The sequence below is a fragment of the Xenopus tropicalis genome, chromosome 6 (assembly GCF_000004195.4).
Source record: "Xenopus tropicalis strain Nigerian chromosome 6, UCB_Xtro_10.0, whole genome shotgun sequence".
Taxonomy (NCBI): domain Eukaryota; kingdom Metazoa; phylum Chordata; class Amphibia; order Anura; family Pipidae; genus Xenopus; species Xenopus tropicalis.
The window spans coordinates 34,460,700-34,478,560 of record NC_030682.2 but is presented as its reverse complement, the minus strand read 5'-3'; the positions used below and the strand labels follow the sequence as shown (position 1 = coordinate 34,478,560).

Below are 17,861 nucleotides of genomic sequence, written 5' to 3'. Positions count from 1 at the left end.
ATCTGAGCTAGAAACAAATCAGAAACAGGCTAGAAAAATAAAATAAAATGGGCTTTTACTGTGTTTGTAACTAAGCCAAAGGGGTCATTTATTAACACAAATGCAACTGAATGCACTAAGAAGCAAAACTGAGCAGTCATACATAATCCTTAGCAACTTTCAGCTGCCACCAATGTACTTGGCTGCCTGCTCCGATAACCTGCACACATGAACCTAAGGGAACTGTAAAAATACCAGCAGTAAGACCTGGCAATATTCCCTTAATGGCTTTCATCCATAGGCACAAACTGGTGAAAGTATTCACACAAACACACACAAATGCAGTATGAAAGTCATTACAAACGGTAATTTGCACCTACACTGGTGCATCGTTCTCAGTTTGTAGAGGATGCTACACTGTAGGAAGCTGGAATACTGGGAGAAAATGCTTAATATTGTAATTTAAAAAACCCGGGTGAATTGCATCTAAGGCTGATGCCACACAGGCATATTCTCAGCAAGCCAAAAGACGCTTGCCGAGAATACCCCCGCTACTGAACACTTACCCTTCCTTGTGCCTGCACCTGAATGAAAAAACACGAGACTTCGTATCTTCGGCGGATATCGGCTACATGTGCCTGCACCTGAGTGTATTTCATTCATTCCGGTGCAGGCACAAATAGATAGGAGCGTATGGTGGTATTTTCAGCTTGCCGAAAATATACGCCATATGCTTAGTGTGGCATCAGTTGCACTTTACCCCATTTTTGTACATTACAGCTGATTCTCCTTAATGTCTGGGAGTTCTACAACAAGGTACAAGAATACATAGTTACATAGTTAAGTTGGGTTGAAAAAAAAAAAAAAATTATCCCCCACTACCTCTGTCTATAATCCCGTCTAATGTACTTGTAAAGAGAAAGCATGTCTCCTTGCTATCGCCTTTTTATCAGAGAAAACAACCCCAACAGTTTTTCCTCACTGTTTAAATCTTCCATCCTTTACCAGTTTAGTTGCACATCTCTGCACCCTCTCCAGATTTTCTATTAAGGATACCCCCAACACACTACCACTTAGTGTAATTTTACCAAAGTGTATAACCTTGCAGTGATTCTCATTTGCCAGTTTCCTGCCCAGTTTTCCAATTTAGTCCAATAGTTCTGGAAAGTGGCAGCATAAAGAGAACTTTAAATGCCCCCCTCCAGGTCATTTATAAACAAATACAATAGCAAAGGACCCCTTGGTACAGACCTCTGTGGTACTCCACTAACAACATAATTAACTAATCTATGCCTTCAGCCTCTATTCAAATATTATGTTCCAAGCCAATGATCCCTAATTTAAGGCAGCAATCTTCTGTATGGTACTGTCTCAAAAGCTTTAGCAAAGTCTAAGTAGATGACTTCTATTGCCATCCCAGAGTCGAGGTTCCTGGCAATTAGCCTGCCAAGATCTATTATACATAAAACCATACCGGCATAGTTAAGTAGCTGGCCTATTAAAAAAAGCATTGCTTTTTGTCAATGTACTGGCCATTAGCCAATGAGCAAGGCAAGGAATCTTATATGTCTGACAAAGACAAGAGGTCCTCTGCACTTACCCATTATTAACATATATAGGACATTAAGACATTTTTCTTGTTAAGCTACTAGAAATATGCCTTCCCCTTTAAACACAATAGGGATTGTTTGTCCTTATACTGTATATTACGCCCAAAGAAAATATGTAAATGTACGCCAATACAAAAAAACTGGTCATACTTGCATTTTGCAATGACATTGCTCAAGTTTTTGTTTTTGTTATTGGCAAATATACGTCAAACGTCACATTTTGCACTTTAGAAAATATGCACTATAGTGCCTTTTATTTCAAGCAGATGGATGATCATGGGCCAGCCACTTGCTCCCATCATTACCATCTTCTGTCAGGTGATCTTTGGGGAGTCCAATGAAAAGGGTCAGCACTGGGATTTTTTTTTTAGCATTTTTAAACCTTTAACCTTTTATAAATAAAATCATAGTACTTTGTCACTGTGTGTCAGTTTGCTATATTGCAAAGCAAAGCTACCATAGTAACCACAAAATTGTAAACATTGTTTAGTGCTAGGGGGAAACATTAAAGTAAGAAAAGGAACTGCAGATCCTTTATAGCCACATGACTGCACATTTGATGTAACTGTAGGGTGAGACAATTTAAAAACTGATAATTTATTTCCTCAGAATAACTGCCACTCAGATAGTCTACACATACTGATGTACAGATGGCCTGAGCAAAAATGCAGCTGCAAACTACACAATCAAGCTGAGAATGAACAGAGTGTGAAAAAGATGGTAGTATTCTGAGGATTTCAGCTTTACCAGATAAGAGAGTCCGCCCTATATACAATCTCTACATGTTTGCAGTATACAGTAATAATCTGTTGTAAACTTTAGATAATTGCAGTTCTGGGATGCTAATAGAAGGCAGCTCTCTAACATAGTTTCACTGTTACCTGCATAGGTTGTTAACCTTAGGTTTACCCACGTTCTGATTGAAGGAGAGCTGCTGAGCTAAAGCCTGGTATTAGTCTAAAACTGAAAATATCTAACTACTAAAACACTTACTTCCATCAAGAGACGTCAGAAAACACCTTTATTGCATATTCATAGGCACAGTGACCAAATGAGAAATGTTCCAGGAATATACAGTCTACCTGGAAAATTATTCATAAAACTCCAGAAAACATACACTCCCTTCTGCATAGAATATTGTTTCAAAAGGTATAATCCCTGAGGTGGGTATCAAATGGTAGGCACCTGTAGGAGCATCTTATTCAATCTTTCTGTGCATGAGTGAAATGTCATCTTTTTGCCTATAAGTTCTGTTTTCACTCTACTGCGCGCACACACACACCCTCGGGAGCTTAGAGTAGAGTCAAAAAGAATATGGCTACATGACACTCCTAGTATAGCAGACAGGAGCCCTGGTCCAGGGTCTCAAGTAAGCCATTATAATCAATGCTGGGTGCCCACAATTCTTAAAAAACCATTGTGCTGGATGGCACTTAACCAAAATCCATGTATATGGCAAAACCTCAATAATCTCAAGCTGCAGGCATACCTTAAGTTCTCTCAATAGTGCCCTTAAGTCTCCCCATATTTCTCCCGTTCAGATGATCAGAAGCCTCATAGGAAAAAAAAAAAGCCGATCGCTTAAAAGAAAGTTCCCATAATGCCTCGCTCCTTCACCAAGACCAAGACCCCTGTACATGCGCAGTTAGTAAGACTATGAGGAAGCTTCCTGCTGATTGGCTCAGATGCACATTCCAAAGGGGGGGAGGGAGTTCTTGCATTCTTGGGGAGAGAGGAGAGAACTGCGTGTCTCTTAACAGGAAAACAAAGACAACAAATCTTGTACAGTGCTTCTCTGAGTGCTTATGGCTGTATTTACATAGACCTTTCTGATAAAGCTTAATTTTTACCTTTCCTTCTCCTTTAAGTAGATTTTTAGGGTATGGTAAGCCATGGTTTGGTAAGACCCATGTCTCAGTCTTACAAATGTGGGTTACAAATTACCATAAACTATGTATTTTTCCATGTTTACATTAAAATAAACATCCTGTTATGTGCAAGGTCTTATGGCTGCTTTCTTATACCAAGGGAAAACAAACTTCTCTCCCTGTAGGTTCAGGAGGCCTGACCCTTCTAAACTTTTCGGATCTCATATGCGAACTTGAATGAATTATTTATGTGGACAGAGTTATATATGAAGGATACAGTGACAAAATATGCAGAAATATTACATATTAATGTAGTTGCAGAGGTTCAGTACCCCCATCATTTATGGAGTGACCTATATGTATAAGATAACAATTCTAATTGGGAAATACTATTTATTTCTTAATTAGGTAAGTAATGCCATATCTGTTCTGTGCACCCTCACAACACAGATGAAATATATGGAGAATCCCTGAGCACGCCAACCAGTTGAAATCAATTGTATGTAACAGTCAGGCACATGTTTTCACAATGAGGAACATTTATTAAAACATTTTTAAATTATATCAGTGGATAAACAGCTTTCAGTCAGCAGTCAAATTAAAAATGTCAGTAGCAAAGATGAACTCTCCCTACCGATTTGGCAAAACCCCAACAAAGAACAATCATTACATTAAATATAAAAACAATGCTCTTCTACGGGCAACTTTTTCAACTGGTAAAAACAAGGGCTCCTATAACTGCTCAAATAAAGTAGCAGTCAGCAGGATAAAAGGTCCGAGTGCCAGAGGGAAAGCATGGATTTCACCAAATATGAGGCAAAAGGGTAGTATTATTGTAAGTAAGCCTGTACATGGGGTATCAGTAGCACAAACAGTGGAAGTGTGTGTGGAACTCTTTCTCATATTCTCACCTACAAGCTATGGCTGCTAGCTTTTTCACTGTTTAGACCCTGCTTCCTGGGCACCAGTTCTTAATTTATTTCAGACTAAAGCACAAACAAACAACAAAATTGCAAGATTCTGACAATACTGATGCCTTTGCCATCATTTTTGTCTGTTTTTAGAAGCAATGTATTTTCTACTGGGATTTAAGCTTTACCTTATGCAGGCAGGCAGTGGCCTGAGCTGGAAGGTACTCGACTTACTGCTCTTTCATATTCTTAACGTTTAGAAGAGTTTTCATCCAAATAAACACTTAGCACAAAAATAACTCCAGATGACTGGGCAGGATTTTCTGAAGAGCCTTAAGGAAAGTACTGTAACTGCCAATTTTCTCCACCCATACGTCTTTTTTTAGATTCTTTTTAAAGAATTTTACAAATTCTGTACCAAGACATAAGGATAATGATTATGTGCTTTTTCACCTTCCATCCAATTTTATGGATACTTTTATCTGAACCCAGGCAAGCTGACTTTTTGCTAAGTGAGTGCTCTTTATGTTTATAGACATACATAGATATGCATACAAAAACACACATATGGATAGAAGAGGGGCCACGTGACATACTAATTTTTATGTAATATTTATTATAACGCCAACATTAGCTAAATATTAAAATAACAGCTCCACATCCAATGAAAACAAAAAATAACAAATCTGTCAATTACCGAAGACAAAGTTGTTGTTTCGCAGAACATCTTGGCAAAAATGGGTCACATGTGGTTCGTGCACACTTTTCCTGACGTGAGGGTTCAGATTCTATTTAGTATTCAGCTGAATCCCTACCAAAGAATTTGGCCGCATACCGAAATGGAGGGTTCTGTGTACCCCTATTATATAGTGAATAAAGTACCCCTGTTGTAAAATATAAGTATATTTTAAGTCATCCAGGTGTTCCATGACCACAGGGCATGGGAATTTGAGGTGATGTCTAATATCCTCGTACATTACAACAGGGGGTAATTTATTTATTATAACATTTTAGTGACATAAAATTACATCACTAAGCACCGATTAGAACCGATGACACTGCTGAGCATAGTTTATAAGGATATAATTTACAGGATATTCATGGCTTGTGAATTATAAAGCTATACATTCTCATATAATATACACACCTACCTAACTAAACCCCATCTTGGTCTTAATGGCAACCTGCCCATCCTGTGTGCATTTATAATTCACTCAATCTCCCAGAAATCCGAAAAACTGCCGTTATATAGAAAGATGGTAAAATCTGTGTTATGGGCAGCACTGTTGCTTCTAATTTATATAATGGGGACTATAAGATGTTATTTTGGTGACTCTCTAAGCTACAATGTGCTCTGTAGAAGGTATTCTGTTGTATTTAACGGGTCGGAGTATTGGTGAGGTCTGTATGACCTACTGATAGGACACTGAGGGATATGTCATCAGCCGTTGGAGACATCATGTAATGTCGATGGGTGCAACTTCAGGAAGCTGTATCCAAATCACTACCCTTCTAAGAGCCCCTTATCTTTAACTGTTGAGAAAGTTTTCATGTGTGATGATGCATTATGATTGTTTATCTACTCTTTTAAAAAGCATATTTTATGCTTAGTTACAATGTCATTCTTAAAGGAACAGTAACACCAAAAAATGAAAGTGTATAAAAGTAACTAAAATATAATGTGCTGCTGCCCTGCACTGGTAAAAGTTGTGTGTTTACTTCAGAAAGTCTACTATAATTTATATAAATAAGCTGCTATGTAGCCATGGAGGCAGCAGGCACATAGCAGATAACAGATAAATCACCATTGTATTCTACAGAACTTATCCGTTATCTGCTATGTAACCTGTGCCTTTTCTCCTTTTTTCCAGCTTGAATGGCTGCCCCCGTGGCTACACAGCAGCTTATTATATAAATTATAGTAGTGTTACTGTAGCAAACACACCAGTTTTACCAGTGCAGGGCAACAGTGCATTATATTTTTATTACTTTAAAGCTTTTTCATTTTTTGGTGTTACTGTTCCTTTAAAACAAATGACTGCTTACAGAAGGACAGTCAAAAAAAGTCTTTAATCTTCCATAAACAAACTTCTGCCACGTTGTTTTCAATTGTTTCAAATACCAGTGGTGCAGAAAGTTTTATATACAACACAATTTTTATCTGCATAGTACAAGTGTTTAACATATCATGATGATAATATAGAAAAGAACTGCCAGACATAAATCAGAATTCTGCAAGCATATTGTACACTGACCTCTTTAAGACAACACTGACCATAACCAGCACTGAATGCAATGCCATAAGAGATATTCAGAGTTGCCATTAAGGAGATATAAGGGGTACTGTAGTCAGGAGCTTTTATAACAGGGTGGGGGGGGGGGGGACACCAAGGTTGCAGTAATGGGGAGTGTCTGGGAGTTGCCATGCATGCAAAGAGCATTTTTGTCAAGAACCACCACCCAAGGACCGGTGAGATAATTGAGGTCCCCTGATTACTTAGTAGTATGGAGCCCCCATCATTATTGATGGTGGTACAAAGGGATAGGGAAGCACATCAACATTTTTGGTAAAGCTAGTTGATATGTGCCTGTCTGAAAAATGGGCTCACCTACAGCTTATAGCCCTGTGTGCTAAATGCTGACATTATCAAGGTATAAAAATCATGAAGACTTGCAAAACATTACCTGTGTAGATTTATCATTCATACATGATGAGTAGTGCACATGAGGGTCTCTGGGCCAATGTCCGGTAAGGTACTGTCCAGTTATGGTATCCAAGGAAGAAGTTCTCCTTATTGTATTAGATGTTCTTAAGTGGAGCGAATTTGACCTCTCAGCTGCAAGATCATAAGAAAAAAAATAAGCATAATATCAGAGTTTGACTATATACAGTAATAAAAAAAACAAAACATACTGGGCAGCAGAAGTTTGGAATGATTCATATGAATGAAGCATGATATTAGCAGATGATCATTACAGGAAAGCCCTCAGTTTGTTTAACGACAGTTACTCCTATAAGCGGGGATTCCTGTGAATGCTTCTTGACCCTTATGTTAGCCACCTTATTTCTCAGCAACAGTGAAAGTGCAGTCATGCAGGGTCCAGATCACAGTGGTTTACAGACTGCACATCTGATTTGCAGTGCTAGAGATCAACTGCAAGTGGGGCACAGAAGTTTGTACAGTCTCCCCATGGCAGTTTCCTCACGTTTTCGCTCACGCTCATAACATACAGGAAACATAACTGGGCCCCGATTAATATTCCCCTATAGCATTGTAGGAATTTAACAGGGACCTTAGCCTGCAAACCAGAATGGGGCAGGCATTGATGTGGAAATTGTACCAACTCAAATAAATGTTATAGTACTATATAAAGGATACTTAAAAGAATACCAAGAATAATATTTATTTTAAGACAAAATTGCTTTTATATTAGATTATAATATATAATCTGTTGCATCTTTAAAACACTTTGGGCAAGTAGTGCCACAAACAAGATCTTGGCTAACACAATGGAAGATATTTGTGGAATGCACCCACTCATTTCTGCTACTTTTATTTTGCTTTACATATATATATTTTTTTCATTTCACCAAACTGATTAGGTCTGTTGCTGTTAACAGCATTTATCTGTCGTGCAATATAGGTGCAGGGCTCTAGACATCTCCCCGAAATGCCATCCCACCGGCGAGAATGTAAGTCGCCGGTGGGATGGCATACAGTATTTATCCGTCGTGCAATGTAGGTGCAGTATGTCTAAGGGCTCTAGACATCTCCCCGAAATGCCTTCCCACCGGCCAGGATGTAAGTCGCCGGTGGGATGGCATACGCGGCGCCGCGATTTACCCGAAATTGCGGAAGTTTCCTCTCAAGGCAAATGCCATCCCACCACTAGTCTCCCCACGTGCCAGAGCCATAAAACAGTAAAAAGAAAACGCCAACAGTATTTTTAACATGAACTTGGTGAATAGGGCTGTTGCTTTTTTTGCCCATTGTTTAAATTAAGAAATGGCTATAGTGCAGCCAGTACTTCCTGTCACTTCCAGTGGAGCAGATAAAAAGTGTTTACCTGTCCACTGAGAAGCCCTAATAATGAACTGCTCAAAGGCTGCTGCTTAGAGAAGGGAGGGGTTTGTTTCTTAGTTAATTAGGATGCTCTGAACAAATTGCCCTGTTAATATAGGGAAGGGGAGTAAAGCTGGCCATAAACATCAATATAATCATATGAAATGCACGTATGATTTTTTTGGCCGTGTGTGAGCTCCAAATTATTGTGCCAATAATTTTCGTACCATGGCGATTGGTCTGGTTAAAAGTTTCAGTTGGATAACAATAAAATCTATGCATATATTGTATATGATGATATCCTTGGGGGACCTACAATGCACTACTGGGAGGTCTCTTTGGTACAATTGTTGTCTACCAATTATTATGTACAGAACATCCTCTGATTTGTTATTTTTAGTACTTTATCCTGAAAAAGTAATCTGAATGTTAGTTTTAGATCGTTACATTTAAACGTACGATCGATATCTAAATGTTCGTTAGAAATAGACTAAAATATGAATGCGTATGGCCAGCTTAAAGGTCAGTGAAAATACGCAAACATTGATTCTTTTAAATTAAAACAATAGGCAGAATGTAACAGTAACAAGCCCTATTTATGTGCCCATTTTTAGCAAAGGCATTTTTTGGCCTATACTGCCCTTTTAATATGTTGAAAAGTGTTCTGCGTGTTCTTTGGTAACCCTGGACTATGGACTATAGACGATCTATAAGAAGCCCTAAACTGATCTAAGGAACTGTACACAATCAGTTATTTAATGTGTGTGTGGGTTTCAGGTATAGGCACAGGAAAGCGTATACGCTAACTGGTTCCATTTTCTTCTTCGCCCATTATCATTCAGTCCAGTTGTTTTTTCTTTTTGTATAGCAATTCACTTGCCATGCTTTCCAAATATATTAAAACAGAGAAATGCCTGTTACAAAAATGCACATGCTTCAGCTAGAAAATGAGAATATAAACAATGTAAACATTTTTTACAGACCATTCAACAGATCTGTGTGTCTTGGGGAAAAATTGCACGGAACATTAACACTTAATTAGAAGTTATAACATTTATAGCAAAAACACACGCAATCCATTCTAATTTATAGACTTCAAAATTAGCCCCCACCCAAAGGATATCAGACGTTTCCCCCACTGTGCATTAAAATATATCAGAAGGCACATACAGTTTCATAACTATTTAATATAACAAGACAGCATTTTAAGTTTGAAAACACCCGAATGACTCCTGTATTTTTGCCAATGGCAAAATGTGTAAATTCGCTGCGAATTCATGCCTGGCGAAAAAATACACTCATTGCTAGTCTTTAAGTATTACTGTCACAACTGCTAGAAAAACTGAAAGAACAAAAATTTAAGTTTTTCCAGCTGTTTGCAAATATGTAAAAAGTAAAGCAGTTGAAGCTCAAAACACCCAAAAGTAGCTAAATTCTACATCTCTAAGGAAGCAATATGCGTGTGGGAAAATTTACAAACCAAGTCATTTTCTTCTAAAGCAAAACCATGCTGTGGTAAGAGCATCTAATACCACTATATAAAGCTACCTTCATTATCTTATTATGTACATAAAAAAACAGCATCAATGGTTCAAAGCCAGCAGAGCAAAGAATGCCCTATCTCAAGAATTGCAAATCCCTTATTCAGCATTAAGCATACAGCTTGGGACAAGGAATACTGAAATTTCACTGTGGATGACTGGAAGAAAGAATTACTTGCAGCTTCAGTTCAAGCACTTAAAATGGAAAGCACACCTTGTCAAATTATATATTACATTAATTTTGGAAGTGAAAAGTGAAAAACAACCACTGCAGAAATAAACGTTAATGGCACAATTACATTTCATTCCACAAACTTAAAAATATAGGAACAAAGGACATGGTAATTGTGCCATGTGAAAACGTTTAGATACCCTAGCTGGTCAGTATAAAGTAAGAACTCCTTCGCAAAGATTACAATCCAGAATCTTTCAGCTTTTGTCATGAGGATTTTTGCCCACTCTTGTTAATCATTTCTAAATCTAAAATATTCTTGGGCCACCTTGCATGTTTAAGATCTACCCATGGATTTTTAATGACAGCCAAGGGACTGTGAGGACCATTCCAAAACCTTTAGCTTTTAAAGGAAAACTACATCCCCAAAAAATGTAGGTTTCTATGAAAATATATTGCATAATTAAGCTCATATGTAAAATCCTGCTTTATCTAAATAAACCATTTTCAGAAAAATATACTTTTTTGTACAAGTACGGGACCCATTATCCAGAATGCTCAGGACCTGGGGTTTTCTGGATAAGGGGTCTTTTACGTAATTATTACAATCCAATCGGATTGTTTTGTCTCCAATAAGGATTAATTATATCTTAGTTGGGATCAAGTACAAGGTATTGTTTTATTATTACAGAGAAAAAGGAAATCATTTTAAAAAATATGAATTATTTGAAAAAATGGAGTCTATGGGAGATGGACTTTCCATAATTCGGAACTTTCTGGATAATGGGTTTCCGGATAAGGGGTCCGATACCTGTAGTACGTGCTACTCGGTACTCCAATATAGAAAATTGCCATTTTAAGAATCAAGGGCCGCCTCCTGGGCTCACAAACAAGCCGAGGCACACATACATGCTAGGCCCCATCAGCCAGTTATTGGGTAGAGTTCTGTCTTTTGCTTTCATACGTCTTCCTGTTACAGTTAAAGGGGCAGTTCACCTTTAAGTTAACTTTTAGTATGTTGTAGAACAGCCAATCTTAAGCAATTTTTCAGTCGGACTTTATTATTTATTTTGTACAGTTTTTGAACTATTTGCCTTCTTCAGACTCTTTCCAGCTTTCAAATCTAGATTTTCAAGTGCCTGGTTGCTAAGGTAATTTGGACCTTAGTGACCAGATAACAGCTAGGGGAGAGTTGCTGAACAAATAGTAAAATAATTAAAAAAACAACACAAATAATAAAAAATGAAGACCAATTGAAAATTGTCTCAGAATATCACTCTCAGCATTATACTAAAAGTTAATTCAAAGGTGAACCACCCCTTTAAAGCTGCATTATTTCTGGTCATGTAATCTCTGAGGGAGCACACAGTCCACCACTAAATGGTGGATCAAGAAAAAGGATGTAAACGGGCAATATTTACTGATATATATATTCCTGCTTGGCAAGATTCTTTAATAGGTCACTTAACATAACAAACTGTTATAGTTCCGTTAGTTAAGTATTCATTCTGGGGGTTAAGTATTCATTCCTTAAGGCTAACAATGAATCTTTTTAAAGGGACATTACACTGTTATTTAGATCTTCTAGAACTCAAGCAAGCATTCTACCAAGCTTCCTGAAAATGTGGCCACTTTACATTAGAACCATGGCTACTACCACTGCAATAAATAAACATGCACATGCAGGTTCCCTACGCAGGAAAACCTAAGCAAATATGTTTTCCTTACAAAACAAAAAGAAATGCACAAGCTAAATAGTCTCAAACACTGTGTGCTGAAGTTTTCAGGTGTCCAGTCACCTTTTTAATCCTGTGGTTTTAGCGATAAGAGAGACTAATGTGGGCAAAATTCCTAAATCATAAATTGCTCTATTATCCTAAAAGGGTCCTTTAAATTATGAAAGAACTGAGCAAATTGGAAAGGGCTTCAAGTAGTGCAGAAGCAAGAATAAGTAGCAAGAAGGTCACTTCATAGTAGGCAAGTTTATTTAAAATGCAGAGGGACCAATGCCTTCAGGGATTCAAAAATCTGTGAAGTAAGGTGATGCAAAATGGAAAGCAACAATGTCTGTTGTGGGGCTGAAAGGGTAAAAAGTAAACTTGTTAATATGTAGTCTCAGTCTCTGTACCTGAAAAATTGGTGCTAAGCTTTTTAAATTTATCTTTAATCAACGTAACTATGATTTCATGTTAGGCAACTTGCTAACACTTGAACCCAGAAAAAAAATAAAAAGATAAAAAAAATATCTCATTCTCTACAACCAAGTGACAGTTATATCTGTTCTAAACACACTGAGCTGTTAATAAACTAAGGAGATAAAGAACAGAGATTCCTCCAGCATTTATCACAAAGGAAGGGATTCACAAGAATTCCAAACAGAAACATAACCCGGACAGCACCAGTATTGGCACTACCTGTAGATTACCAGAACAGAACAAAAGGCCAGTACTGAAGAACAACAGTGTATCCAACAACATGAAGTCAGACAGAATCCAGACACCAACGCTGAATCAGACATTTAACTTTTTATTCTGTACCCTCTATCTGCTTGTAGAATGATTGGGTTATGTATGCTTTATTATTACATAAAATACATAGGGAAGCACCTTATCTAATTAAAGTAAAATAATATTAACCAATGATTCAACCAAGTAAATAATCAATAATATTCCACAGAAGTTCATAAAGAACAAACTCATATTAATAAAGTGACATGAAACAGGGGACTAGAATAAATTCTTAATAACCAACAATGTGCCCAAAATAAATTAATTCTACTTGTGTCTGATGAAAAAAATAACATTCAGTTGATATTCCAATATTTTTATTTCAGGAATTTATTACACATCAGTAAGTAATCATATATTAGTTATAAAACTTACTTACAAAATACAATTTTAGTCTGTAACTTTATAAGAATGAACAGCAAACCTTGAACTGCTATAAACACCACAACTGCATTGGCATTAGATAATGGAAAGTGATAGGAGGAGAGTTAGCTAGCCATTTCTGCCAATACCTTTTAAATAAACCTCAAGATATAAAGTCAAAATACACACCTAGCTGCAACTATAAACATGAATCCTTCAATAAAAGAACAGAAAATATGCACAAGTGCTTGGTACGAAGGGAAAATCGGTACATTCATCTATTAGAGACATCTGTTATGTCCAGTTAAAATGCATGCTCCATAAAAAGATTCTAAAAACAAGTTCCAGTGCAAATCCACTGACTGGAATCCACTGACTGGTCACTTATTTATTAATAAGGAAAACTTGTTTGAATAAAAAACTCAAACATCTCAATTTTTTTGCATTTACAAGCTCTAAAAATTTGTCTATAGAAAGTCGCAAGCTTTTAGATGGCAAATTTTTACATTCGAGTTTTCAGGTTTTTTGCGCTAAAATAAATACCAGACATTCAAGTTTTTGAACCATGACTTGAATTTTTTTAAGCACAAAAAAAATCAAACTTGTCCCTTGATAAAACACCCCCTTAGGGTGAGGGAAGATGTATGTAATTTGCCATACAGCTGCTGGCTGTGGGAAGTAGCCCTATGCTATAAACATATATGATATATTAAAAAAAAAAAACTCTTCTTAGGGCTGTAAGTCCCTCTTTAAATCACTGATAATACATATTTTACAACAGTTTAAGCACTTAACGTTAATGAATGTAATAGCATTCTTCTGCTTGGGATAAAAAGACAGGATAGGGCTTAGAACTTTTGGTGATTGTTCACAAAAAGTTAACAAAAAAAAAGTTCTCTTAAAATGTCAAAATGCAATAAAAAGCAGAAGCCATGGGCTGTAGCTGAGACAAGAGCTTTAGTGCTATGGTGCAGCCACTTGCAGTGGTTACAACCTCAAACAATAAACATCAACACTGCCATAGTAACGGCCAGAGCAGCAACAGAGAGGAAGCACTGGTGCATTCATGTACAACTTTAGCACAGAAAGCATACAAGGGGCAATGTAATGAAAGTTTGCACCAGATCAAGCAATCCATAGCAACCAATCAAGAAGTTGCAATTTGGTCATTTGGTTGCTATGGTTCACTGAACTCCAGCACACATGTTGTCCTAAGAATAACTCTACGTACAGATTTTATAAGCACATTTGTTGTTTGTTTGGGGAAGTGGTGGTTGTGCTAGATCGGTGCTTTGAATTCTCATCAAATTAAGCAATTTACAATAAACACAAAGAAACCATTTAGTTGCTGAAAAGGTGTAAAGGTGCCCATACACGGGTTGATAGTAGCTGCCGATATCGGTCCCTTGGACCGATTCGGCAGCTAATTGGCCCGTGTATGGGCACTCCCTACGGGCCTGCCTGACCGATATCTGGCCTGAAATTGGCCAGATCTCGATCGGGCAGGTTAGAAAATCTAGTCGGATCAGGGACCGCATCGGCTCGTTGATGCGGTCCCTGGACCGACTTTGCCTATGCCCTGGATTCTCCTGATATCGCCCACCCATAGGTGTATGGGGACCTTTAAGGTGGCTATACATGGACAGATTTCAGCTGCCGACTGGGGTCCTTCAGACCGATTCAACAATTTATCTACCCCTATATGGGCACCCCAACGGGCCTACCTGTCTGGCATAAAATTGGCAGGTTTGATTTTCACGTTGGATTGGTGACTGCATCGGCTTGTTCATGTGGTCCTTGATCCGATGGCCCATATATCCACCATTTTAATTTAGGGTCAAACTATCAAATTAGCCTGATCTCATCCACCTTAGATGGGGAGACATGTGTGTTGCAAAAGAGCAACACACTTAGTACCTCAACAATACTAAACATGCACATAGAACTTCATATTTACTGACAAATATTTAACCAAAAAAATAGGGCTTCTGATTTGTATCAGCCACTGAATGGGAATGGGTTATTATCAACCATATCAGGCTGTCACATTTAGCTAGGCCCTGTTAGGGCAGTGGTATTTTGTGACTGAGATGCGACTGGGGGGCTAAATTTGAAGGCCAGTTAGGGTTGGCATTAAGGGAGAATGTTCCTCTATGTAGGTAGACCCAAAACCCAACAATGAAGGTCACTTAAAGGGGACCTGTCCCCCAAACATAAAAAGATGTATAATCAAAACATTGAAACCTGTTATATATGTATTTAAAAATCCTAGCTGTGAGTCAAATATTGCCTGTCCCACCTCCATGCTTTCACTTTCCATTCTGCACTTCCTTGAAGTTACTGCACTCCCAACATTCCCCTCTCCCTCCTCATGCTCTATAACTGTGTAGCCTGTGAATGGGCACGTGCATCAGGTCCCCCCTTCTGGTGCATAAACAAGATTTTGGGATGATGCAAAGCTTGTCTTAACATCAGTATCCACAAAATGGCCTCTGAACGCTTGCTGTAACAGTGAATTCCAAGACTGAAGGGAGGTTATATACATACCCGGGCCAATAACATCCCTCAGTATGATCACTTTGGGTTGTTTCGTTATTTTTAACTCACAAGTAGTTTAACTAGCTATAATTTATTGTTTTAATTTATTACTTTGGTTTGTCGGATTCTTTTTGTTATGAGCTAAAGGGCCCTGAAAACAAATAAACCTCGAAGTAGGGAGCTTTAATCAAAAATGTCTGGCAAGCACTGCTCTGTGGTAACATTAGGCTTCCAGTTTCAGCAGGTCCGGTCTCAATTGAAACTGAAAATCCAAGAGGGTGCAAGTTTTGTTCTACTTCTACTGACAATAAATCTTCAGGAAGCATTTAGATAAAAAATCAGTTAAAAAAGCAAACGTGATTGGTTGATGTGGGCTACTGGATCTGAAGTCAAATACCATCATTATTATTCCATGAAGAATTGCTAATCAGTTACAGGGTCACATCCACTCACTAGGACAGTCCCTTGTCAAAATTTACGTTTGTAACAAAAACAAATCCAAAGCCAGTGATATTTCAAGTCCATTGGCCTTTATGCCAAATAAATTCACACTTGGCTAGCATTTAACACAGGCTGCCAACAACAGTAGTAAATAACACACAGTAGTTTGCAAAATGTTCTTATTACACCCACAGCCAATCTTAATATATACACACACACATGTATAGGATCCCTTATTCAGACACCTGTTATCCAGTAAATTACTGGAAGGTCCATTTTAATCAAACAATTCAACATTTTAAAACGGATTCCCTTTTCTCTGTTATAATAAGACATTAGCTTGTACTTGATCCCAACTAAGATATAATTAATCCTTATTGTGGCAAAACAACACTATTTATTGTCTGGATGATTTGTAGTAGACTAAAAGTATGGTGATCCAAATTACAGAAATATCCCTTATCTGGAAAACCTGAAGCCCCCCCGCATTCTGGATACCTATCTATATAGACCTATACACTTTATAATGCCATAATCTCAAGAGCATCTTTACAATGAAAGGTAATATAATAATGTGAAACCTTCACAAGAATTAACTTGCAGAGCAAGCAATGCAATGTGTTTACTTTTATAAATACAGAGTAATGACATTGCACTATTTACCTTAACTCAGCAGTTCACTTCCCCGGGGGACTTGGAGCAGGGGCAGGAAGGCTCAACCTAAATGCCACTTAGGATAAGATTTTGGGATGATTACCCACCCGAAAGCCCAGATTAAAGGTCAGTCAGGGTGAAATTTGGGGTAAAAACTTGTTTTTTGATGTAGACATTGGAAATATAGCTGAATTACTAATACACCAGTATCTGCCAATATCTTTTTATCAGCTAAGGGGTTTTGACCAAGGCTGGAACTGAAAAAGTTTGACATCCACTGTTTTAACTTATACAGAGTTTGCTTTTTTCTCTTTTAATGACTGTGAAGCACAAATATGAGCAATGTGTTTAAAATAGCTAGCACACATACAGAACATAAAGAGCTATGTTCTGACAAAATTGTTATCATTGTTTCATAATTATTTGACCATTAACATAAGTGGTCTAAGTATAGAAACTTCCTGATTACCTTAGGGTCAACGATAGATAGAGTAGGTCAAATATGGTTGGGGCTGGGACAAGGGACAATCTAATGGCGAAAGGGTACACAGTCAAATAACTGCCAAATTAACTACTGAATTCATAGGGACAGCATTTGATATTATTTTATAGGCATGCTTACTCCGAGACATTAATAAATGGGGTTTAGGTAACACTTTCTCTTTTGGCATACTCTTATTAAGTGGGTCTTTCTAAACTGATCCTTTTGTGACAAACAGATTATGGAGAAACACCAGTCGTCAAGAGATACTTAGTTATTTTTTGTGAGGTTGCCTTTAACCTCTCGTGGTAAAAAGTGTCAGGAGAGCAGAGCTCAGGATTATAGGTTGGTGAACATCATAATCTTGCAGGGCACAGCCATCCATTTTGTACCTGCATCTTAATTAAAATAAAACACTTCCACAAAACAGAAAGGGAGAAAGAATCTGCAGCAGTTTATTAAACTAACCACACCCATAACAGGGTGAGTAATAACAAGCAATAAAACTCAGACAAGCATTACAAAAAATAAATATCTAAGAAAATACAATAAGGTTTATTTAGTTGCTGTGCACTTGTGGGTGTCATCTGTAAATGAGTGCCTGAACAGGACCGGCAATGTACACAAAGTAGCACCAGCAAAAATTTCGATTATGATCTCTATCATTCTGAACATTACATTTTTTTTTGGGGGGGGGGGTGTTATCCCAACAGTAATTCAAATAAAAAAAAA

The 17,861-nt window shown here is 37.6% G+C and overlaps 1 protein-coding gene across 1 annotated transcript in view; it reads right to left on the bottom strand.

Annotated features, from left to right (window-relative positions):
- Positions 1–17,861, bottom strand: part of glcci1 (glucocorticoid induced 1) — a 36,559-nt gene that overhangs the window by 17,045 nt on the left and 1,653 nt on the right. The window contains exon 2 of the mRNA XM_002938717.5: positions 7,054–7,205. Within this exon, the coding sequence (XP_002938763.1) occupies positions 7,054–7,205 (152 nt within the window). The remainder of the gene's footprint in view (positions 1–7,053; positions 7,206–17,861) is intronic.